Genomic DNA, 25,744 nt, shown 5'->3' on the forward strand with positions numbered 1-25,744 from the left:
AATATTTTCCACGTACCCTCGCTAAACTGCTCCCGTACCCCTGGGGGTACGCGTACCACACTTTGGGAAACACTGCATGAGGTTAAAACCAATACAATACAATTGCTTTAAAACTTAGAACCGCTTATATTCAATATCTTAAAACTAAAATTAATCCATTAATTTTTTTGTGTGTGTGTGTTTGTGAAACACCCTTGTCTTGTAGTTAGAAATTTTCAAAATACTTCTTAAAACTACAACGATCAAAAAGGCCAGAAAGTCACCATAAGAAATCGAGTAAATAAAACGTAAACGTTTATAATGCTTCGTTAAAAATGATATTTGTCCATTATTGTTTTCTGCTAACAAATGAAACAAAATTACACTTTTGTTAAGTGGATATTTGTATTGCTGCCTAGACAATCAAAAATAACTGTTCGCCTATCACAAGCATGCGATTGAATATCGGATTTAGGGTCATTGTTATAACTACAATGAAAATCTCTTTTAAATAGATGTTCTGTGCTTTAAATATTTTGACAGTAAAACCTTTTAAATTTACAAAACTAGTTTGGAATTGTTTATCAGTAACGTTCGAAACATAAATCGAATTAACGCTCTCCAAACCAAATGTTCAAATCAATACATTCTATTTTCATGCACTCAACGATAAACAATACAAAGCATATTGATCCTAGGCACAGCCATCTCAGCAAATGGAAATGTTGATTCTAGTTGCTATCATTACAACAATAATTTATTTATTTACAAGCTACTAATTGAATATAAGTACTCAATATTTTAGTTTTTCCATATTTCGGAGGGTCCTGCAATGGTCTCCATAAAAAGAATTAGCTTTTGGAACATTCATTCGATCGAGTTGATAACCAAGCAACTCATGCATCTTTTCATAGTTAAAAACGCATTACTAATATTTCTAAGAAATGTAAAAAGTGAATAATGACCGAAGGAAAAAAAAATAGCCATACACATACAGCTCCTGGCCAAATTATTAAACGCACAGTAGTTTTTTAATAATGTCATGCTTTGCACGAGTTTATAGGCAATACTTTTATATTTAAACACACATGTAATGGGTTTATATTCAGATTTTTTTATATGCTTCCTATTTGTATTAATTTTTAATGTATTGCATTACAATGTTAACCAATTGATACACGAACATAAACAAGTGCAAACCAGTATCAGTCACGTGCGTTAGTTGCGGACGTATTCCGGAGACTTTATGCGCTAAGTTTATTTGTTTTGCAGTTTTACACTACGCAGTTATTTGTTTATTTTGTGTGCAGTGTTGAAATAATCAATTGGAACATTTTCATCGTGGGTAAAAAAGGCGATCTTTCACCATGTAAAAATGCTGAAATAAAGGCCCTCGTGAATGCTTGCTAAAATATTTTCAAACCGCGAAGTTTAAATTCTTTAAGCCCTGAAGTTAAGAACGTTTCCCCCTCCTCGAATCAAATCAATCTTTCCTCCTTCTTCAAGTGTAATAATGAGCAATATTTCATCAAAACGATAGATGTTCAAAATAAAAATAACTTTAAAAACCAAACATGAAAAAATACAGCCATAAAATATATTGAATTGTGTAAGTTGTATATTATGAAATGATCCTGCTAAGCAAGTAGTGAGGGAGGGTACCAAAAAGTTAGATTATTTTCAAATAAAAAATACTTCAACCAATAACTTCATATTAAGCAATCATTATCATGAATCAATGTAGGAAATTTATTCTTGAAGGAACTTATTGCTTTGTTGCTTATAACTATAACACAGTTTGTTGCTTATAAAATATGCAGACCAGGATTAGTTCAAAAATCTTTAATAACTAATCAGGCAATTTTAAATTACTTTTGCTAGAAAGGCTGCCAAGTTGTTAACGACCGTAATTCCGAGTGCGCATAAATTCCCCAAAACCATTGAACTTAAATCTACATGCGGTGCAGCAAGAAGTTTTTGAAATTAAAGAAAAATTAAAGCGAGATATTTCATTTTTCCATCAATGATCAAAAAGTTTTTAATTTCGTTCGGAGATGCATGTTAAATATTAACATTTATTTTTCATCAACAATTTAAAGGTGTAATTCTGCATAACGTGTTCTAGTTAAGCAGAATTACACAGTTGATAATAATAAAAATAGTGTGCTAGATTCCACGTGTTCTAAATATACGTAACAAAACTGTTCAGTATAAAAGAAAAATAATAATATCCAACAGATATTCGGAGAAAATCGAATAATAGAAAAGGGTGCGAATATTTCTTTCCCAGGTTTTTATCTCTTTTCCGAAGGGAAAAGCTTCCGGTCATCTTATAAAACAAAGGGCGAAAAAGGGTCGCCATCTCAAGCTGCGTGTCACTGACCTTGAACGTTGGTTCCAGGCCAAGAAGCATGACTGGGTAAACTTCACAGTAGACTTATAGTCCCCCCCCCCCTCAGCTTCTTATTAAATAAAATAAAATAAAAATATTCATATAACGTACAGTAAAAAAAGGTAAGAAAAAGTCTAACTATCCTCATCTCAGATAGCATGAAAAAGTTCTCCTTTTTCAGTTAAAAAATTCAAGACGTATTTTCTTGTAAAAAATTGAATAATTAAACAAAAAAGTAATACAGTTTTAATATTAGAAAAATTATTATTCACAACTATAGTGAAATAAAGTGCTCAACTCAAATGTTATCCTCAACCTAAGCTTTTTTTTTTCTTACAATATCCTATTCCTAAAATACATATCTTCTAAGTTTCTTGAAATTTTTAAGAACAGTTATATGACAACAGTTTATGGGCCCTATCGCAAACCGTGGCCTGGCATTAAATGTGGACTCTTAATAAAACAATAGTATTAAAAACATTTAAAATTAAGACTACAAAACTAAAGGTCTCTAGCCATTTTCAAAAAAATAGTGTATTTTATTCAATGAAATATGGAAAAATTAATTAGTGTCCTAATTAATTTTATTAATTGGCCTAATTAATCCTAAAAATTGATAGAATAAATAAAGGGTATCTGCGCACCTCGAAAGTCATGAAAAATCATGAAAAGTCATAAATTTCGGTATCGGACAAAATTTGTCATATTTTTAACTATTTTTTTAAAAAAATCATGGAAAGTCATAGATTTAGGTCGCTGAAAAATCTTATTTTTAAAATAGAATCCCCCCCCCCCAATTTCATGGTGTAAAAAAATTTTTACAAAATCCTCACTCAGTCTTATTTTATTAAAATATAAAATGTTTTTATCACGTTCTTTAAAAAATGATGGTGCTCTTTTAAAAAATGAAAGAAAAAGCATCATTTCTAGAGGGAATTATCTTTTTAAACTTCTGTAATTTCAGAATCTTTATTATTATTTTTTTTTTATTTTATCAATTTGAAATTCTAGCTAAAGCAGGCCAGTCATTGGGGAATTTTTTTTTTTTTTTTTGGAAATGAGAACAGAAAAATCCAGAGTATTTCTTTTCTTTCTGATGAACAAGAATAGAATACCTTTAGAATATAATTCTGCAGAAAAAAAATTATTTGCTTTTGTATTTTTTTCACTAATTTCATTGCTTCAACTCTTTCTTTACCCTGTTTTTTAAATTTAAAATCTATAAATATGAAGATGCAGAGTATAACAGTTTTGGTTACACCTATCATTTCAATTAATGTTATGTTTTTTTTAAATTTATTGTTATGTTTTTGTCCGAGAAAATGGTAACTTCGTTAAGTCGTGAAAAATTCTTGGAATAGAAAGTCATGGATTTGAAAATCTAAAATGTAGCAGATACCCTGCAAAAATAATTCATTTTATAAACCCTTTGCATCTAAAAAGTGACTCAAAGTCACTCTGAATTTTAAAACTTCTTCACGTGAGTAAGTTTTGATCTAATGATTGGATGTTGAAGTGATAGAATGCAAGCTTAATATTTCGAGGGACTAACCTTAAATATACTAAATAATAAGTGCACAGACAATATTTTAAATAACGAAACCAGGCACAAAAATGTACCTTCTCTGAAAAAACATTTATTTTTATTAGGGATTCATATTCTTTACCCTCGAAATATGAAGGGATGACGCAATCTGAAAAATATGGTCTCAATAGCTTGAACAAGAGAGCGGATAAAAGTTTTGGCCCTTTAATATTAATTTTACTTTGTGAGTATTTTACCATATCATGAAAATTTCTTAAGCAATTTGAAAAAATTTTTGCAAACAATTACAGGATGCGTGTATACAAAGATAATTTTTAATATATATTTATAAATTTTTATTACTTAATTATTTAATTTTTATTATTTTATTTTCATCCTTTTTCTTACAAGTCAAATAATTTGAATTGTAAGGTATACAAAATTTCATATCATTTTAAAAAATATAATTTTAAATGGCAAAATTTAAAATTTGATTGCAATCATTCAAATAATTCCCTAATTATCAAATTTTAAAAAAGTTGTAAATTAATTTAAAGTTGTAAAAAGTTTAAAATTTCATTCCTCAAGAACTAATAATTTTGCTCCAATATTGAATTTTACCATTTAAAATTATTAAAAAAAAATTTTAATCGTTTAAAAAGTTCCCAAGATATGGTGAAACACAAAAAGTAAAATTAATATTAAAGGCTATTTTTCAGATCGTAGCAACTCCCCACATTTTGGGTTCAAAAATCCATATCTATGGGGGGGGGGGAAATTTTTGTTTATTCAGACCAAGTACATTTTTGTGTCTGATTTCGGAATTTAAAATATTATCTGCACTAATTAATTAGCAAATTCAAAGTTAGACCCTGGAATCATTAAGTTATTCAGGGTGTTCACTTTTTCATTTTGTGCACAAATGTATGTAATATGTATGAATATATCTGTGAGCAATGGAAACTTCATTGATTATATACAATGAATATAATGCCAAAAAAGTAAATTGTATGAAAACTGAAGGATTTATCGTGTCTGAGAGAATGGAAATAAAAAAAATTTCCAAGGTAACATTGTTTTAAGTTTAGAAAAGTATTTTTTAAAGTTGCTTTAAATAATGTTGCATCTTTTTCCCTTAGGTAATACTTTTGGAACGATGTTTTCACCTGTACCTCCAATTGAAACATGTAAAAAAATAATAATAAATTTTAAAAAATCATAAAACATAGGGAAAAATTTTTTTTAAAGAATTGGACAATCAGAAAAAATGTAAAGAATTTTTTGAAAAAATAGAAATAGCAGGTTGCACCAGGTGACCCGATTTTCAAAAGCTTTCTGTGCAAAAGTAAAAATTTAAACTAGTCTCGTGTTTCAATTTGGAAAATGATACATAAGCGAGGAATCGATAGTAATACTTAGGATCAAAATAATTAAGGGTGTTTAGAATAGTTAGAGTAGAATACTTAGGGTAATACTTCTAAAATGAAAGAAAATTTTAAAAAAATTTTATTTCAAACTTAAATAAACAACACAAACGCTGCAAGCGAAATCCAAGAATTTAAATAAAATCTTTCCTTCTGATAGAGGTTTTTATTATTTTATAACTAAAATTATTAAAAAAAATTCTGTTTCAATGTTTTGTGATCTATGTGCAATCTTCTAAAAGTATGCATTGCCAAAAATACCATCTACACATTTACAATACCTATTTACCCAATATTTACAATACCTTTTACAACCGGATAGTGTCTGATTTAGAAATACGGGGGCCCTAACCACATTTTGGTAGCCCCATTGGTCCTCAAATTTACATGTTTTGTTCATTTACAAAATGCTTTTAAACTTTTTATAACAAAAGTAAATTATAATATATTTATAAATTTGTGCTTATATTTATTTCAATTTTTGTTAACTCATAACTCTAATAGACAATTCTTAAGTAAAAACACACAGAAAACATTCGTAATTTTTAAAGTAGGACACCCAGACAAGTAGGGGACATTTAAGATTTTTAACTATTTAACTTGAATAGTGTTTATAACTAAGACCTGGTTGATGCTAAGCAAGGAAGTTTTTACACAAAATTGCACAAAAAAAAATTTAAGGATAAATAATTTGTTGGGAAGAAATGTTTGAAAAAGATCTATTTCTGCCAGAAATTTAAGTATATAACATGTGGAATAGTTCTAGCCAGGGTTGGAGATTTTGCCGGCAAAAAGGGTTTTTTGCCAAGACAGTGGCAAAAACCCGGTAAAAACCGGCAAAAACTGGTAAAAACCGGCAAAAACCAAATTATCTAAGTTGCTGATTAAATATTATTACAAAATACTTGAAACAAATTTAAATCAATCATAAGGAATAATAATTTTGATACATTACATGAAAAAAATATTTTTAACATATTAATAATTAATGTAAAGGCAATAAGTTTTAAAACATTGAAAGTTTTTGACCTCGTTTCAATTTAGAATCCTTAAATAAATGTTTTTTTACAAATAAATAAATAATATTATTTGTATTATATTATTATTATTATATTATAAAAAATTATTATTTGTACAATAATTAACTACACATGTTGATAGATATTTTATGCTTTAAATTATAGTTATATTAATTTAAAATAAGTTCATTTCACTGGAAAAAAGAGAATAATCACAAATTTTCCAATCAATAATGTTTTAAACTACTAAAATGTTACATTATCATTTAATTATGGAATAATAGTTTTGTTAATTTTTTTGTAATTATTTATATTCATAGTATATATTTCAATTTTAGGAATAATTTTGTATCAAAAATGTGTTTTTGTCCTCTCATCTTGGAAAATATAGGTTTTTGCCACTTTTTGCCACTTTGCTTGGCAAAAACCTGTTTTTGCCAGGACGGTTTTTACCGGTATTTACCATGGTTTTTTCCACCTGCGGCAAAATCTTGCCAACCCTGGTTCTAGCATTAACTAAAAATGCAGATTAACTCCACTTTAAATAAAGTTGAATTATTCTATTAAAATAATGCAAGAAAAATTTATTTAAAAGTGTAAAAAATTAGATTGATTTCTAAACACATTTAAAAATTAATAAATAATTTCCTTAAAAAGCAGGTAAAAACCACATATTTAAACAAATTAATAAATAAAATTGATGTCATAGCGAACATAAACTATAATTACCTGAAACTTCCATATACAATGAGAAGCATTGATATTAGAAAAGTTGAAACTCTTGACGAATCCACTAATGAATACGCCCTAAAAAAAATATCGTAAAATAAGTATTTGGAACAAAAAGTTCGCATGAATCTAATTTGTGATTATAGCTACAACTAAATGAGAAACCAAAATTAAGTAAAAGATAAGATTTGTATCATTCAAAAAATATTTTTATCATGATACATAAAAAAAATTTCTGTTATCTTAATAGTAAATTATATTTTTAAAAAAATATTTGCTAAATTTAATTACGTTAGAGATTTAAATTTCCCAGACTATAAATATTTTAAATGTACTTTGCCTTAAATCTATTTTAAGGAAAGATATTTATTGTTTTTTCAGAAGATTATGACAATTACAAAAACATATAAACAAAAAGTTCGTATGAATCTAATTTGTGATTATAGCTACAACTAAATGAGAAACCAAAATTAAGTAAAAGATAAGATTTGTATCATTCAAAAAATATTTTTATTGCGATACATAAAAAATTTTTTAGTTATCTTAATAGTAAATTAATTATGTTTTTAAAAAAATATTTGCTCACTTTAATTACATTAGAGATTTAAATTTCCCAGATTATAAATATTTTAAATGTACATTGTCTTAAATCTATTTTAAGAAAAGATATTTAATATTTTTTCAGAAGATTATAACAATTACAAAAACATGTAAATTAATATGTTATAAACATTTTGGGCTTTAAAATTATACATGAGATTTTAGATGGTGCAAACTATATTTAAATAAAATATTACAAAAGCAAAGTGACTCAAATAAAAATAAATGGATCTCATAAATCTATGTATACATATTTTTTTAAACAACTTTTATCCAGGAAATGATTTAACAAAAAGATTTAGAATAAACTTTATTTTTTAAACATATTTGTAATTAAATGGAAAATAAATTTGTCATATGATCATTTACACATATTACGTTTAATAAATTTCATTAATTCAAAGAAAGCAGAAAACTAAGTTTTTTACTTATAATTTGTGACTGACTCAGCAAGTATTTCTTTTTTTTTTTTTTTTTCATTTAAACAATTTACATACATGAAAGCCATATTCAAAACATTCATGGAATCCATATTGATTGTATATTCATATAAATTAAATTATAAAAATTATAAATGTTGCTATTTTTAAAAACAATACTATAATAAATTTGTTTTAATAATAATTTCATTAATTTAAATTTACATATTTATTGCTATATTTACTAATGATAAAAAAAATGTTAAGAAATGGTAATGTCAGATATGAACATTTCCTTAACATAAAAAACCGTTACCAATTTATCATGAACAATTTTTTTAAAAATATTATCATCTAGTAAAATAAATTTCTAGAGATATGTAATAAGAAAAAACATTTGAAACAAAGAACAAAATATTAGAAAGATTATATAATTAGTAACTCTAAAGTATGAGTTATTTATAGTAGGTATTTATTTTGTTTTAAATTCAAGCTCTTTTCATTTTTCAGGCCCTTTATGAATTACTAACAAAACAATAAAAATTTTACACAAAACGTTACAACAAATGCACCAATTTTATTAAAAAAATATTTATTTGAAAAAAAATTGATGACATTTAACTTGATACCAACAATAATATGAGAAATAAAAAAAAATTGTAATAAACACAATCAAATACATTCATAAATACAATAGTAATATATACAATCTGAAGTTTGATGAATTTTTATTTTTGCAAAACAATTTATTTCTAAAAAGCGAGCAGATGAGCAAGGAGCATACTAGAATCTTTTATTATTCTAAAATAAAAAGCTTTCTATTACTCTAATGCAATAAGATGAAAAAAATAAATCTTTATTTTATTAGACTTTAAATAGAACAAAACAACTATTAATAATGTCCGACAGAGTGTTTTGGTTCAATATTCAATCAATAATTCTAGAACATTCAATTTGTAAAATTAATATATTAGTTACAGTATGATCTTAAAAATAAAATGGCTGGAGTTTACAATTGATGTCTCTGTTTTAAAATTAATTCATCGATTTTAAATTTCACATCTCAAAAAAAAAATTTTTCAAATAAGAGTGAATTTATTCTAATTTTTTTAGACAATAAAAGTTTTTGTAAATAAAACACATAAGTCAGATTAAAAGTTTAAAAATAAATAAAATAATAACACAACCAAACACAAATAACATGGTTTTTAAAAAAAATAGTTGCTAATTTTGTTTAAGTTAATGAAGTTTAACATAATATTTGTTAAATAAAAAACGTTTGTAAAATTGTAATTTATGTAGAACATAAATTTAAATGATTAGATATTTAATAATTGCTTCAAAAACTAGCACATTTTGCTTTATTCAATGTCAATATTCACTAAAATTTCGTCTCTAAAATACTAGCAATTCATAAATTTTTAAGAAATATGAAATAATTACTACTATTTGTAGGTAATTAGTTATGTTTATCACTATTATAGAACTCAGACTTATAAGAATCTATTAGTTAAAATACATTGTTTTGTTGAGATAGGATAGTAAAACAATTCTTATAAAACAAATAATTTCTAAATTACCATTGGTATTCGGACATTTCCAGCATTTATCTATGTGATAAATAGTTGATGAACAACCGGAAAAAGCTCTTCAACTTTCCAGTATAAATAGTTTTAAGCTAGTACTTCATATTTATTGAACACTATAACACTCATACTAGCTACTCTAGCAAACACTTTCAGCAGATCTATGATTTTATAAACAGAATATTCGTACACAAAAGCTTCATCTGTGATTTTTATTTACAATATAAACATTAAGTAGATATACATCTTTTCAACAAGATCCACATAAATAAAAAGAGCTTCATGAAATGTACATCAACATATCCAATTGTACGAATTGTATTCACTCATTCTTTTAAGATTTGAAAAGAATTTTGAAGAGATATCTTTAAAATTTAACAATTAATCGGATACTCATCCCGTTGTGTTTTCAGAACATGACATGAAGCCATACTGATCATTTGGCCTGAAGGTAATTTTGCTCAAAGAAAGAGAAACAGCTGGTGGCAACAATTTTTGGAAGTGTTTTGCTACACTCCATTCCGAAACTTACCTCTGTGAGCTATTTTAAGATATTTTATAAATCTGCTTTTCGATAACTTTAATATTTTATTGTGATTTATACACCAAAATTAATTTAATTTAAATAAAAAACGAAATTAACTTAACGATCATAATTTATTATTTGGAAACGACCCCTTTTCAGTTTGATTCGAGATCAACCAATCAGATTGGTCTTCTATTCAGTTAATAAACGCTACAATTCAATAACGATGATGCGAGAAAAGTAGTCTCAGTCCATTTTCAATATTATTTTCTTTTCATGTTACAGTTTTAAAACAAATTGTAACGTTTTTTTTATTTTTTAATTTCATTCAGTTTTTATCTAAATTAATATTTTTGTTGCTTACTCGTATAATAATGAAAGAAAATTTTTATATAAAAGATGCAGCAAAGAATTTATTATTATTATAATGAATATTTTATAAACAATAGAAATACTGTTAAAATATTGAGAAAAAAATCGAATTATTGTGGAAAAATGTTTTCATGTTTTTCACTCATTCCCTTATATTTTCTACCTGAATCAGAACCGCGTTATTACCCATGTTTTTTTTTTTTTTTTTTTTTTTTTTTTTTTTTTTTTTTTTTTTTTTNTCTGCACCATTTTTTTTTTTTTTTTTTTTTTTTCCGCATTTCATATTTAAATACAATTTTTTCCTCTTTACTACTTATGCTATCACTTCATTTTCATGTACAAAATATTTACGTTACAGTACTAAGGCCTTAAGAAGTAGGGAAATTTGCGAATTAATTATCTAAAGAGATTTGAATTAATTTTATTTTTTAATTATTATGAATATTTTTGAATCATACGAAGTTTTTTTTTGTGGAGGAGGCAGTAGGATACTTCTAAAAATGAAAAGACTATTTCCTTCGTTTCAAATTCGTACGCTTGAAAAAACAGGAAGAAAAAAAAGTTTGAAATTTTCAACACTAAATATATTTTTTTTTAAAAATGCAAAAATTTTTATACTAACAAATTGCAAAAAAATTTAAATATCAGCAGTGTGAGCCCAGAAAATATGCCCAATTTGCATGGGCACCCACTCGAGTGGGCGCCCGGAGGCACGATTTTGACTCTCAATCCGGGAACCTCCAATCCCTTATCCAAAGAAAATTTCACACGAAAAGTGGTTTTGATAATTATTTCTTTGCTATTATATTATTTTTAATATATCTAGTTAATAACGTATTTTATTATATTATTTCTTTTTTATCAGTATATTAAAATTTAATTTAAAAATGAAGAAAAATATTTCGCTTTGCATAGGATACGAAAAAATACTTATATTCTCTTTTAAATCCCATCAAAAATTAAGCAAAACCGGTTGAATATAATTTCTGAGACATAAAAAAGCAAGAAAAATCGGACATTAATATTTCTTATATATACATATACTCAAGCAATTTCCTTTATTTAAGCATTTTTGAATAAATAATAAAAATATATTTAAAAAAATTCTTCAAAATTTTTTGCTCAAAACTTAGTTCAAATAAACAATTTTATAACCAGATAAAAAAAAAAATTGGAATAGGAAATAATGGCGTTTAAAGGCGACATCCAATCGATGACTAAAAGGCACTAAAACTTTAAATCTATAAATACCATTTGTATATGAAATAGAATATTCTAACCGATAAATATTTTGTTCAAGGAAAATATTTCTTATAGAATAAAATATTAATGAAATTTTCTGTCTTTGCCTTTACATATATTTTTTCTATTCAAGTGAAAGTAAAGAATATTTAGTTGAAAATAGTAAGTTTTTAATAATAGAATAATTTCCGTTTACATTTACATAAAATTCAATTTCAATCAAATGTGAATTTCTCTACTCTATATTTTAAGAATCCTTGTCAAAAGTGTTTATAACAGAAAAACAAAAAGAATGTTCAATAGGGGTCGTTAATTTATATTTAAGGAAGAAAAAAAACATATTCCCTATCAAAAATCTGTAAAAATAACAAATTAAAAAAACTGTTTATCAAATCAATATTTATACTCTTAAACTATTATTGTATTGATGTATTTTGCTTTGATTTTATTAATATAATATAGAAAAGCATTAATTTTTACAGATATAATCATGTAAGTTAATAAAAAAAAATTATTATTTATTTATTTTTTTTTTTTAACTTTTCATTGCCAAATTAAAAATTTTTATTTATTTATTTTTTTAATTCTTATTTTGCATTCATAATTTTAAATAATAATGTTTATTTTTTATTAATAATATTTTCTTAATAATAATTTTACTTTTTTGTTTTCTGTATTCTTTTCATGTTTTCTTTGGATATTTATCTAATTTAGGGTTTTATGTACTTGCAGCTGTGAATAAGATCTTTATAAATTTCTCTTTTATTTTATTCCAGTAAAAAAATTAACAAATGAAACTATTAACTACCATTATTAACTATTAAATAATAAATAAATTTTATTTAACCATTAAATCTTATTGTACGAAGAATATATAACTGAAAATAACTTATTATCACTATGGTTGAAATACTGTGATAAGTTTTTACTAGTACAAGTAATGCAATTACTGAAACTAGTAATAATAAATAATTAGTTATATTGTGATACTTTGAAAATGACTCATTACTAGGTAAAAATTCCTAATTCAAAGTAATTTTACACAATTTGTTCCGATTTTTAAGTCAATTAAAAGAGTAATTAAAAAAATTTGATGAAAATAAAAGAAAATATTACTCATTTGCTTCATTTTATATATAATTTACGTTATTAATCTCTTAGTAACAATCTTCATCCTTAGCGGCAAGAAACAGAATTCCTCATCTGTCCAAAAACTCCTTTTATTTAGGAAGCACTTGATTGGTTGTATTTTTGAAGCAGTCGGGGTTAGATTTTAGCAGCAAAATTGATGCCTTAAACAAAAGGTCTTTAATTTTAATACAAGATACTTTTACTTAATATTATAAATTCATATTTTAAGATAAGTGTTAGATTTTCATCATTCAGTAAGATATGAACATAACTGCTGCCAAGACGAGAGAAAACGCACCAGTGAAAAGAAACCATACCCATTTTTAGTTTCACTTTCAGTTTTAGAGTTTCTATTTAAAGAAAACTACCACTTTCATTAAATTAGCGAGTTCAGCTATAAAAATATCATAAAATTGTTAATTAATTATTTCCACAAGCTATTAAAACTTAAAAAATAAGTTAAGTAAAAATTTAATGCGCATCTCTAATTTCCATGAGTACCACGTGGTGCATACAAAAATCCAACTGTTTTCAGAAAAATAACATTACCCCTTTGCACTAAAACTTTTTAAACAGTTTTCGTACGTAAAATATTGAAAAGTAAGAAATGAATCAAACTCAATAGTTGGAAAATATTTGGTGTGTATCGGTAAGGGACATTTTCGAATTAACCCAGTTAAGGTTAATTCTGTTGTGTGTTGATATTATCCGATGGTAAATAAATAATTGATTTCTGGTCTATTTACCACTCTCTTGTAAAATGGGAACAATTAATGACGGAGGTCAATTTAACCTAAGAAACATTATTACAGAATGAGGTTTTAAATTTAATAACTAGTAACAGAAATGGTAAAATCTTTTTGGAAAGAATGCAGTCTGTTATCATTTGTGGTAGGTATTTAACGCGTGCTTTGATTAGTGGTGTATATAATTATTCAAGTAGTACAGAAGCAGCTGTAAATCGAAAAAGAGAACGAGATTTTAGACTTCTTGCTGTAGCTTGTGGATTTCCTAAAGTTTCATCTAGATTTTCAGCGCTTTTAAGTAAAGGACGATACGGCGATGATGCAAGTTTTTTTGCCAGATACAAAACAGCTGATGTCCTAGGTAAACAATTTAATAATATTTGTTTAAACTGTGTGTAAATGCATGAAAAAATTTATTGAATAAAGCTTAGAATTTGAGTTGAAATTAATTTCGTAATCAACCGTGACCTTCAAACTTAGATAATGTCGATATTATATTTAAATTTGCACACTTATTAAATTAATATTCTTCACTATACATTGCTTAATCTTATTTTTTAACTTCTGAAAGTTTTGCTTAGAGAACGCTGCAAATTCTATAAAAATAAATAAAAAATATATGTTATTTCTCTCCGTCATAAATCCTTTGTTACATAATCATTGCATCGGTCACTTTAACATTAACAGATATTTGATATTTTGTGATTTTGATAGGTGATAAATTTTCGATTAAATTGTTATTTCTGCCTCTTATTTCAAAATAAGTTTAATAAAAATATTGGTAATTTATCAGATCAATTTATTAAATATTCTAAATGTAGTACCTTGATGTATATTGTACACATAGTTATTGATGGCATTTTATGGAAGGAAAGAGTTTATCTTTCTCTCAGAATTATGGTGGATATATCGGAAATGGTGATTTAATAATATAATAATAATAATATTTGGAAAGATTCCCATATCGTGATCTTGGCAAGTAATCGCCAAATCTTGGCAACTTCCGGGCATGGCCTGCAAGAAATTAAAATAAAAAGTCAAAAAAAAGGGCCAACTCCAAAGCTATAACTTGTAGCCACCCCCAGGCAAACATGAATCTGTTATTTTTAAAAAATATTTGCAAGTTTAGAATCTATTAGGCACGTTTGTGATTGTAGTTGCTGTGGCAGATATCCCTTAATTTTTAATAATTCAAAAGAAAGTGACTTGATTCATTGTTTAAATGCAAGGTAAATTAATCACCTAATCTAAGACAAAATAATCACCAAGTTGTGGCAACTTCTGGCAGTGGCTCGCTAGAAACTAATATAATTCTTAGAAGGGAATCGACTCAAAGTATACATCGCAGCCACCTCCAGGCAAACCTCTGCACGGTTTATTTTTTTAAAATTTTCACCTTTAAAATCTATTTGGTGCTTGGACACCCCAGATCACGATAAGGAAATAACCCCCAATAGTTGAGTGAAATATAAAATTATCTACCCATTCTAGAAAATTTGTTAAAATTAAAAGAATGTTAACAGTATATGAAAACAACTCTTTTTTTTTTTTTTAATTCATGTTTTAGTTGTATTAAAAAAAAATTTTTTTTTGCAATTTTGCATAAATGTATAGTAAATTAATTTAATTTATTATGAAAATATTTCATAATATTAGTATTGTGACAGTCTACTTTATATTTATGTTAATAACTAAAATATAACTCAAATATTCAGTTAGGCATTTTAACTATGCAAGATTTCAAAATATAATAAAAATATTATTAACATTTCTCGATTGAAAATTGTCTGTTCATTGCCAAATTTTTGTAAACACATTAAATTTTACTAGAAATATTTCTTATTAGCTTGTAAGGCTAATATCTCTTTTTAGCTAGAAATATTTCTTATTAGGTTATTACTTTGAATACTTACAACATCTGAAAATAATGAATTACTAGATTGAATTTCAGCCTTTAATCACAAATAAGTTCTTGTATACTTAAATAATGTGTTTTATACAATATCTATAAATGAGTGAAAAATAATTAAGATAATTAAGCATCAACTTAATGGTTTGAATTAAGCATAACTAGATAAAGTGCCCTGATCTATTTTTTTCACATTCTTCATATTGTTTAATTATTCCTATTTATAATGAAATATATCATTCGTGACTGAAAAAAAGTTATTAGTTTAAATATTTTGTTGGAAACATTAAAATATAATAATTTATGTAAATGTTTTTTTAAATAAATATTTAATCCATAACTGATTGTTTAATAAACATGTTTAGATCTTTTCAGCATATATTCAAGTTAATACAAATTGGTAAAGGACATTAACAGGGGCTATGTATATACTGTTTAATAAATTAAACATTGACTTGATCAATAATTGTTAAATATTAAATATATGTCTAATATTAAAATATTGATTTGATTTTTAGTATTGTTAAATTCTTTGTATATTTATTGATTATCTGTGCAATATTTCTTTTTTAATCTCCTGTTTCCAAAAGAAATGAGGTTTTCTTTGATGCCTTAAAAAAATTATAAAGCTTAACACTTAAAAATTATTAAACTTATAAACCTTTTCAAAACCTTATACATACAAACATTCTATATCTTACCATTGATGACACCAGAATGGCTGTCTAACTTCTAATCTTACTTTTTTAGTTCATTTCATTTTGCTTTATTAGTTTGAAAACATATTATATAAAGATTATATTATGTGTTAATAAATCCTTTAATCAATCTGTTATTGATGACATGAATGAAAAATATATTTTCTTCAAAGGTGTGGCAGATGGTGTAGGAGGATGGAGGAATTATGGGATAGACCCTTCAAAGTTTTCTTATAGCTTGATGGAAACATGTGAGAGATTAGTAACGTCAGGCAGATTTAATCCTCGAAATCCTGGGCATCTTATAGCTGCTAGTTATTATGAATTAAAGGAAAATAAGGAACAGATAATAGGTATGTTTTTAAAGTTTTAAGTTTAATAGTTTTATGCAAAACTACTTCGTAGAAGATGCTATATGAAAAATGAATGCCTTTAATATTTCGTCATCCTTTTTCAATTGTATTCTAGCTAATTTTATTTCAATACAAAAAAGTTTGAATAATAAATTTAAAAAAAAGAAAAAGATTATTAAGGATTTTTAAAATTTTCAAATTAGGTTTTTATTTTACTTTTACATTATCTATTGTAATTTTCCTCTCAAAATTATGTTACAGTAAAATGGCGATAAAAAGTGTAAATGCTTTTTGGATCCTTTAATCTTGGATTTAAATGAACATCCTTTATAATATTTTAGATTCTAAAAACATTTAAAAACACTCATTTTCAAGAGATTTTTCTTTTCTGTTTAAAAATGTTCAACATACTGTCTGGCAATCATAAGATATGCTGTCATCTTTACTGGCAGCACTTTAAATAAGAGCTCAGCTTGTTTTTGACTTATTTAGAATTTTTTTTTTCTTTCAGTAATAATTATAATGTATCCCTTTACAGTACAGAACCCGTTATCCGGAAATCAGAAAACCGGAACGAAATTCGATAAATTTTCCCGCCATTTTTAAAAGAAAAAAAGAAAAAAAAACATTTCCCTCATAAGATTTTTGGATTTTTCTTTCTTTTTTGAAAGATATTCACCTTGCCATCATTTTGGAAATAATCATTAGTGTATTACTTCATCGTTTTTTCTTCTTTTTAAAATTATTTCCAAAAAAAAATTTTTTTTTTTTAGTTGGGTTTAACAATAAAAAAACAGCTTTTTGTAGCGATTCAGAAAACCGGAAAAATCAGTTATCCGGAATAGCGATGGTCCCGATCGTTCCGGATAATCGGTTCCCTACTGTATTATATTATTCATTTTAATAGTTATTTATTATAATGAATTGTGCCCATAAGTCTTTTAATTTTTAATGTTTTTAAAGTTACACACTTAAATTTATTTATGCAGACTTCTGTGTATTAAATAGTTCTTTTCAAATCCTGGTATATTATTTGTCTCATTAGAAAATTTTAAAGCTAAAACTCAATTCCCGTCTGTATTAATGCATAATATTTCTTATGTAAATTTTTTTTCATTAAGCTCATATTATCTTGAATTCTTGGTAGTCTTTAATATTTGTTTTTAATTCTAGGTAGTAGCACTGCCTGTGTTGTAGTTTTGAATAGAATAGACCAAATGTTGTATACTGCTAATATAGGGGATAGTGGATTTTTAGTGATGAGAAATGGACAAATAGTTTATAGATCTGAGGAACAGCAACATTATTTTAATACACCTTTCCAATTATCTTTAGCTCCAGCCAATATTAATGAGCATGTTTTAAGTGACAGGTATGCTTTTCTCTCTTGTTTTAGTTTTCAGACGAAAATTATCATATTTAAAAACTATCTTAACTCTTTACAGATTTATTTTAAGTTTAAAAAGTACTTTTAAACTTAACTATAATATCAAAAATAGAATAGCTTGAAATAAAGCTTATATTTTTAATTTAATTTAAGTCTTTTGGATAATTTTTTTTAAAGAAAAAAAATAGTGTTTCTCATAAGCATTTTTACTAGGGTGACCCACATGCTTGCCCTTTAATTTTGATAAAGCTTTTATTCATTTTTATTTATTTAATGTTGCTATAGATAAGTGTGCAGTCCATTTAAAAACTTAAATCACCCTTTTTAATAACTTATTTCTTTAAGTTAAATTTTCTTTTAAAAATTATTTCTCTAGTGCTGTAAAAATAAATTTAATTCATATAAAGTTTGTTGTGTATAGTTTGTCAACCGTATAATTTATTGAGTATTCTAATTTGAATAGTAATTTATTAATTACAGTGCATCATCTTTCATTTCTTTAAAGTCATTATTATTCCAATTATAATTTTTCCTTTTTCTTTTTGCCCTGATGCAAATTTTAGAAAGGTTATATGATTTTGTTTTAATATGCTGTTATAAATTGATAGAAGGGCAATTTTATAATTGAAAGCAAACAAAGCATTTCTAACATAAGATCTTTAGGACAGCTTAAATGACTATTTATTTTAATTTCTTTAATTAGCTTTAAACTTTAGAAATGTGTGTAAATTATGAAAAATTGCTTACAAAATTTTTAATTTGCAAAAAGACATTTTTAACAAGTTTTAAAGTGTCTTTCAGTTATGTTACTTTGTGAGCTCATCAAATGAACTTGTTTTTATCCATTTATGCGACTGTATTTTAATCTAGTTGTATCATTCATTATACATTTCAATTATAACTGTTATTTCGAAGAAAAAAATTATTAATTAATTAATAAAATAAGTGGTTAATAATAATAAGTACATTTCAATCATGTTAATGTTTTTTTTTATATTTGTTTTGAAGATTTTTAAAAATACTTTTGCCTTATGACCTGTCGTGTACTTTAGAATAGTGTCCTTTTGTGCAATGTTATACTTGAAAAATATATTTTCTTTTCAAAATCAGTGAAACCTCAAGAAAAGACTACCTATGTGTAGTGACCTCCTCTATTTGCGACCACTTTTGGGAGGTACAGAATTTTTTCCATAAAAACGGAGGTAACCCCTAAGAAGGATCAACCTTCCTTAACGACCATTTTACTGCAGAACCGAGAGTGGTCTCTCCCGAAAGGTTTCACTGTATCTTTTTCATTTATCAATTAAAAACCAATGTTCTACAAGTTTGTGGAATTCTGAATTAATAATTCAACAGTTAATAAGTTATATAAAATTATTTATTTTTGTCAAAATAATAAGGTCTGCTAAAAAAAATTAAAGGTCTTTCTTAATTTTATTTATATGATTACAATGAAAATTTAGCGACTGTTATTTGAAAAAAGCACAATCCTCTCTCAAGGATTGAAATTAAAAATTAAAAAAAGCCTCACTAATTATCAGTTGCTGATAAATTTTATTTGCATATATTTTTATAGCCCTGAGACTGCCGATACATCATCTTTGCCTGTGGAAGAAGGTGATCTTATATTACTAGCAACTGATGGTTTGTTTGACAATCTACCTGAATCAGTGATAGTTCAACAGTTATCGAAACTTAGAGTAATAATTTATTCTATTTGTGAATATGGTTTAATGAAGATGTTTGATTTTACTGTTAATGTTTTAAATACTATGAGATTTTAAGTTCATCATTTGCTTTTAATATTTCTTTAACAAAATTAATTTGTTCATTGTACGTGCATATATGTTTGCAATGTAAATGTAGGTATAAATACTGCTTAGTTAAACATATTTTATTTTCATAATTTTATTTTATATGTGGTAATTACTGAAGTTGAAAATTTATATTTCTTGAATATTTTCTGAAAGAAGGCTGACAGTTTTAGAAATTATTTATACATTTAATGTTTTTACTTATGCTACTTGCTAATACCAGCAAGCCCGCTTGAAGTCATGAATTAAGGCAGAGGGTGCATTTCTTATTTTTTTCAGTGGTGCCATCTATGGCCAAGAGTACATTTTCAGCTACATACGTCATAGCCCGTTTTACATTAAGGACCCAATCATACTCCATTCATTCATCCACAGATCACAATTTTAACCTGAACCAGAAAACGGTCAGTCACCAATTCAGTATACCCTCCAGAGGTATTGATTTGTTATGGGAACTGGACTTAGTAACCCTGACAGATTTAAGTTTTACCAATCACCATTTAATATACGAGGATTCTTCAGTCACCGAAATTCGAACTAACATTCTCACGAACTAGAGTCCAATGTCCTACCATCCAGGCTATTCCAGCATATTTAATTTGATTTTTAATCCCATCATTTTGATTAATTTAATGTGATTTGATTTATATTTATAATGATAATTTAATTTGATTTGATGCATGAAAAAAATTGATTGTCTTTATGCTATCCCAGGATATTGTGAATTGCATATACTTTTAGATCGTGTGCATTGTTTTTTTTTTTTTTTTTTTTTTTTTTTTTTTTTTTTTTTTTTTTTTTTTACTCTGCTTGCTAATGGGAAAGAACTTATGTTTGAAAAAAGGATTACTTGGATTATCCATTCTTAAAGAAGTAGACATGCAAGATGCTTATCTAGATAAGAATATCTGCTCATTATATAGGAAAGAACTTGCTAAATGTACAAATGTAAACAGAACTGATATTTATGGATAGTCTGTCGACAATAATATTTTAGTGTGTACTGATTAGGAAAAATCAAAAGCATTATAAGAGACTGATGCATCTGGAGTTTGAAAAAAGAAGATAGCAATGCAGAAGAATTTATTATCAAAATTTAACTCAGCAAAAGACAAAATCAAATGAAAAAATTGGGATATTGATGTTATTTAAAATAATTTTTGTAGAAAAAATACATTTTATACAATTTTTAAAAGACCAGTACTTTTATTATTTTGACTGAATTGTAAAAAATATTTGATTTTTCACCTCATGAAATTTTAGTGTTTCCCTTCGAGTTGGTAATATTAAGGTTATTATATTAACAAACAAATTTTTTTGCATGTGAATTTTAATTTGCTACTTATTGCCCCAGATTTTAATTTACTCTTTATTATAGGATCACAATTTAGAAAACATGCAGAAGATGGTTAATACTTTAGCGTTTCAAGCTCATAGATTAGCTTTTGATGCCACTTATATGTCACCTTTTTCCAAAAGAGCTCGAGAAAATGGAATAAATGTCATGGGTAATTTTCTCTCTGTTTTTATATGTGTTATATTTCAGCACTAATCATAATTATTATTTTTTTTTCTTCAAATGTTACATTGAAAGTTAAAATAGCAGCTTTAACTCAGGAGTATTTTTAATGTCTTATCTCTTTGTTAATAGCTCGAAAGTACGGAAATAAATGAGAAGCTATGGAATAAAATTAAATTTTGTCAGGTTAAAATTATATAATTTTATTATTTGTTATTAAATTTTTTTTAAATAAATAATAGTGTAAATTTAAAAGTATTTTTTATTTTTATTACTTAGCTTTGTAATGCCTGATAGATCTCACTCATTAGATCAGATAAAAGAGAAAATGTTTCATATGCTTTTAATCATCATTTAATTCTGAAAAATAAACCTGCAATTATTACATACCTCATTTTGGTATGATTTTTACATTTTTTCACAAAATCATGCCAGTGGCCTTTTTAGACTGTTAATTTATGTCACTGTTATCTTTTCAATTTTTGAAATACATCTTTTACTTTTCATAGTTTACTTTAAAATAATTAATTAATATCTAAAATCCTGTTTTGTGTTTTTTAATCAAAGTAAAAATATATTTAAAAAACTCTTCAAAATATATTAATTGTGTGTCATTGTTTTAAATTTATAAAAATAATCTATCAAATTGGATGCCATTTCTCCTAATCTGATGAAAAGATAAAAACAAACATTTTAATTTATAATCTTATTATGTGTGAGACAGAGAACTAATCCCTATAATACCCTAAATTGTGTAAGTTTCTGGAAAAATCCCTATTGTAATAGAATTCTTACACGGTTTATTGCTTGCTTGAATATTTAAATAAGTATTACTGTAACATAATACGCCAAACCTCATTGATAGACCTTATTCATAAATCTTCCAACCTCATCAGTTTGAAGATTTACTATTATATATATATATATAACTTTATTTGAATTATATAATAAAAAAATATTTCAACCATCTATGACAAATTGAATGCATATTACTGTTCAAAATTATGAGTTCAAAAATATAGACATAAGAAAAAACATTTCGGATTCAAGTTCATTTAATGTTATAAATTCATTTAGATAGTTCATTTATAGATTAGTTATTCATAGATTCAAGTTCATTTAATATTAATTGTTCATAAATGGAAAATATTGCAGAAATTTATAGTTAATAGTGTGATATGCATTTTTTAGTAAAAAAATATAGAATATTGCTTAATAATTATGAAATTTATATTATTTCTTAAATCTATTGTTTGTTTGTTTTTTCATGTTGGCAGCTGTAAAATAATATTCTTTGTTATTTTTATAGGAGGCAAGCCTGATGATATAACAGTTTTACTCGCAGCAGTAACCAACTTGTTAGGTGAAAAATCAAACTCAATCCCTGCTGTTATTGCTCACAGCAGTTGCTCAGATCCTGGTTGATAAAAGTTAACATCATGACTTAGGAAGTTCTTTTTTGTTTTTAATACTGCTCATAATTTAGATAAGTGATAGAAAGTAGAAAAAAAAATGAAAGGATTACTAGGTCAGAATTTTAGCACATCAGATCATAGAAACCAATTTAGAAAGATACAGAGATTCATTTATATAACTTTTGGTGCTGTTTATGTTTTCTTTAATTTTGTATATTTATAAAAGAATTATAAAAATTTCATCTGTTTATGTTCGTTTTTAATCCATAAATGTCATTTCAGTTCATTTCCTTATTCTGTTTCTTATTGTAAAGTCTGGTTGTATTTATGATGTGATAGATATTTTACCTGGTTTAACCTAATTATCTTATTAATCTGTGTTCTAGTGTTTGTACGTAAAAATAGATTTTCTCTCTTATTTTTGTTTTAGGCATTTGTTTACTTCGGTACTGAGAAGTAATGCAGGTTATCATAATGATTTTGTAAAATTTCTATATTAAAGATCTTAGAGCTAATTATAAATAAATTTTAATATCCTATACACTATTATCAGATCTGATCTGCCTATTCTCAGGCCCTTGACTTCAGTCTCTTGCTTTTAAGTTTAATTTCAGGATCGTGGACCACCAGATCATTTCCTTAAACTTTTTTTTTCTTGTCAAGTGTACTAATCGGTACTAACTTTGTAAGTGTACTAACTTTTCAAACAACCTGCATCTCTTACCACCAGAATAGTGACATTGTTTTTTGTTTTTAAATCTTTTGTTTAAAAAAGTCTAAGTCATAAAAAAATATAAAAACTGTTTATAAATACAGATTTCTTTTATAAGAGTGATATTTCAATTTATGCTGAAATAGCTAATTTGTTTGAGTAACCTTTCCATTTTTTTTAAACTGTTTTCATAGACGTTTTAGTAACTGATGATAAGAGCAGAAATTTTGGTAAAAGATGTTTTCGCCAAAAAAAACTCTAGGAGAATTTTTTGATTGTGGAAGCGAACCAGAAAAAAAATATGTTTAAAGAAATTTTGTCAAATATTTCTTTAAAAATACCAAATTGGTCAATCAGTCTGTTTTGAAACAATAGATTAACATTCTATAAATTTTAAGTTTAAAAAATTCAAATTTAAAATAATTGTTATTACACTAAACAGTGGTTATAAAAGTCTGAGACTTTAATTTCTGAGGTTAGCAGGTCTGTGTATCTATGATGGCATATTTTTGGTATTCATATTATTAAAAATATCTTCTTTTCGCTTGACAACTATAGCATATCACCTTATCTTTCCCAAAAGAAAACAAAACAGATTAATCAAGTTTGTAATTTAGCAATCTCATATAATCCATTACAGGAATAAACAAAATATACTGATAAAATATCTTAGATTTTGAAAATAAGGTTATCCCAGAAAGTAGCTGTTTTGTCCATAATTCTATATATTTTTATTATGATATTTTTAATGATTTGTAATTGTAAAAATGTATGCATGTATGTCTGTCTTTAACTCATTCTGTGTGGTCCCTCATAACATATTATTAGGTATGTAATATGAACTGGCCTTTTTTTCATTCATCACTGTCATGTTAGTTGTTGCATGACAATTAATTTCAGCTTTACATTAAATCATTGTAATCCATCACCATAATATTTACTGATTTAATTTGCGATATTATTCTCAAATTCATTCTAAAGCAGGGCACATGTGTTGTAATTTCTTTTTTAATCAACTTTATACTAAATATTATATTTAAAAAAAGCAATTTTTTTTTTAGAATTTATTAAAAGATGAAAATGAAGTGATGACTTATATTTAGAGATAAATACTTTAATATTATTAATGTATTTATTATTAAAATGGCGGGAATAATTATACGAAGTGTTCTATAAATTTTCTCTTTGTGGTAACCATGAGTATAGTTCGATATTTTATTATTATTATTAAATTGCACGGTCGACACCCAAATGCTGCATTATTTTTTATACTGAAAAACACTTTGTTTCTCATTCATACTTCTCTTTCATTTATAGGTTGTTTATTTGCAGTCCTAGTTTAATTGTAATTAACGTTATGTTAAAATTGTCCGTTTATATGATGGAAAAAACATAAATTATCAGATATAACATCTTTTTTTTTTTTTAAATATAAATAATTTACTTAGATTAGAGAAGTTTTGAATGACCATCTATAATAAAAAATTCTTTTTCCTCAATTTCAGCTGAGTGATAGTAAAAAAAATGTAGGAGTTAAGAATAAAGCGGTCATAAAAACACTGTTAGCTGAAAAAGAATGGCGTGTATCAGAATAAGTACTGATAAAACAATTTTATCATTGAATTCTCTGAGCACAGTGAAATTTTTGTGGAAAACAATTTTTATTGAGAAATAAATGTAAAGGGCGTTTTTTTTCGCCTTTTCAATTTGAATAACCTCTATTTTTTTCTATACTTATATTAAGTACAAAATTAGCTCCGCTATTCCGTTATCAAATTTAGTATTAAGAAGTTTTATTATTTACTTTTTATAGATATGGCCATTTGCATAGATCCCCCTAAAAGACGTAGAAAGGGTGCTTTGCTGAAATCAAATTTTTGAATTTCATCTTATGCAAACTATAATAAACTAAATTAAATCTCTTTATGTTAGAAAAATACTTTATTGGATTTTTTCCACAACAAAGACATTTAAATTTAACATTATTTATTTAAAGTTGCATGGACATTATTTAAAGTTGCATGGACAAAATGATTGTAATTTATAATCTTTATTAAATTTTTTGTAAACCATAGTTGGAGATTTTTTATTTTACAATTAATTGCAATGAAGCTTATTTTATTTTTTTGAAAAACTTTAACAAATGTAATACAACATAATTTATTTTCAATATTACAATAAAAATATATTTATCAATTTGTGTCAATTAAAACAATTTTATTGGTCTTGAATTAGGTATTAGAATTT

At 25.5% G+C, this 25,744-nt stretch overlaps 2 protein-coding genes across 2 annotated transcripts in view; one reads left to right on the forward strand and one right to left on the reverse strand.

Annotated features, from left to right (window-relative positions):
• Positions 1-10,361, reverse strand: part of LOC107441371 (signal peptide peptidase-like protein) — a 39,925-nt gene extending 29,564 nt beyond the window's left edge. The window contains exons 1-2 of the mRNA XM_016054603.4: positions 9,668-10,361; positions 7,069-7,146 (exon numbers count right to left, since the gene is read on the reverse strand). Of these exons, the coding sequence (XP_015910089.1) occupies positions 7,069-7,146; positions 9,668-9,693 (104 nt within the window). The 5' untranslated portion in view covers positions 9,694-10,361. The remainder of the gene's footprint in view (positions 1-7,068; positions 7,147-9,667) is intronic.
• A 3,082-nt stretch (positions 10,362-13,443) lies between these two features.
• Positions 13,444-25,681, forward strand: LOC107441373 (protein phosphatase PTC7 homolog). Its single transcript, XM_016054607.3, has 6 exons — positions 13,444-14,051; positions 16,471-16,650; positions 17,824-18,022; positions 19,614-19,737; positions 21,230-21,359; positions 22,680-25,681. The coding sequence occupies exons 1-6, from the start codon at positions 13,814-13,816 to the stop codon at positions 22,793-22,795; spliced, it is 987 nt and encodes a 328-aa protein (XP_015910093.1). The 5' UTR covers positions 13,444-13,813; the 3' UTR covers positions 22,796-25,681.
• Positions 25,682-25,744: the final 63 nt, after the last annotated feature.

Source organism: Parasteatoda tepidariorum, chromosome 2, assembly GCF_043381705.1.
Source record: "Parasteatoda tepidariorum isolate YZ-2023 chromosome 2, CAS_Ptep_4.0, whole genome shotgun sequence".
Lineage (NCBI taxonomy): Eukaryota > Metazoa > Arthropoda > Arachnida > Araneae > Theridiidae > Parasteatoda > Parasteatoda tepidariorum.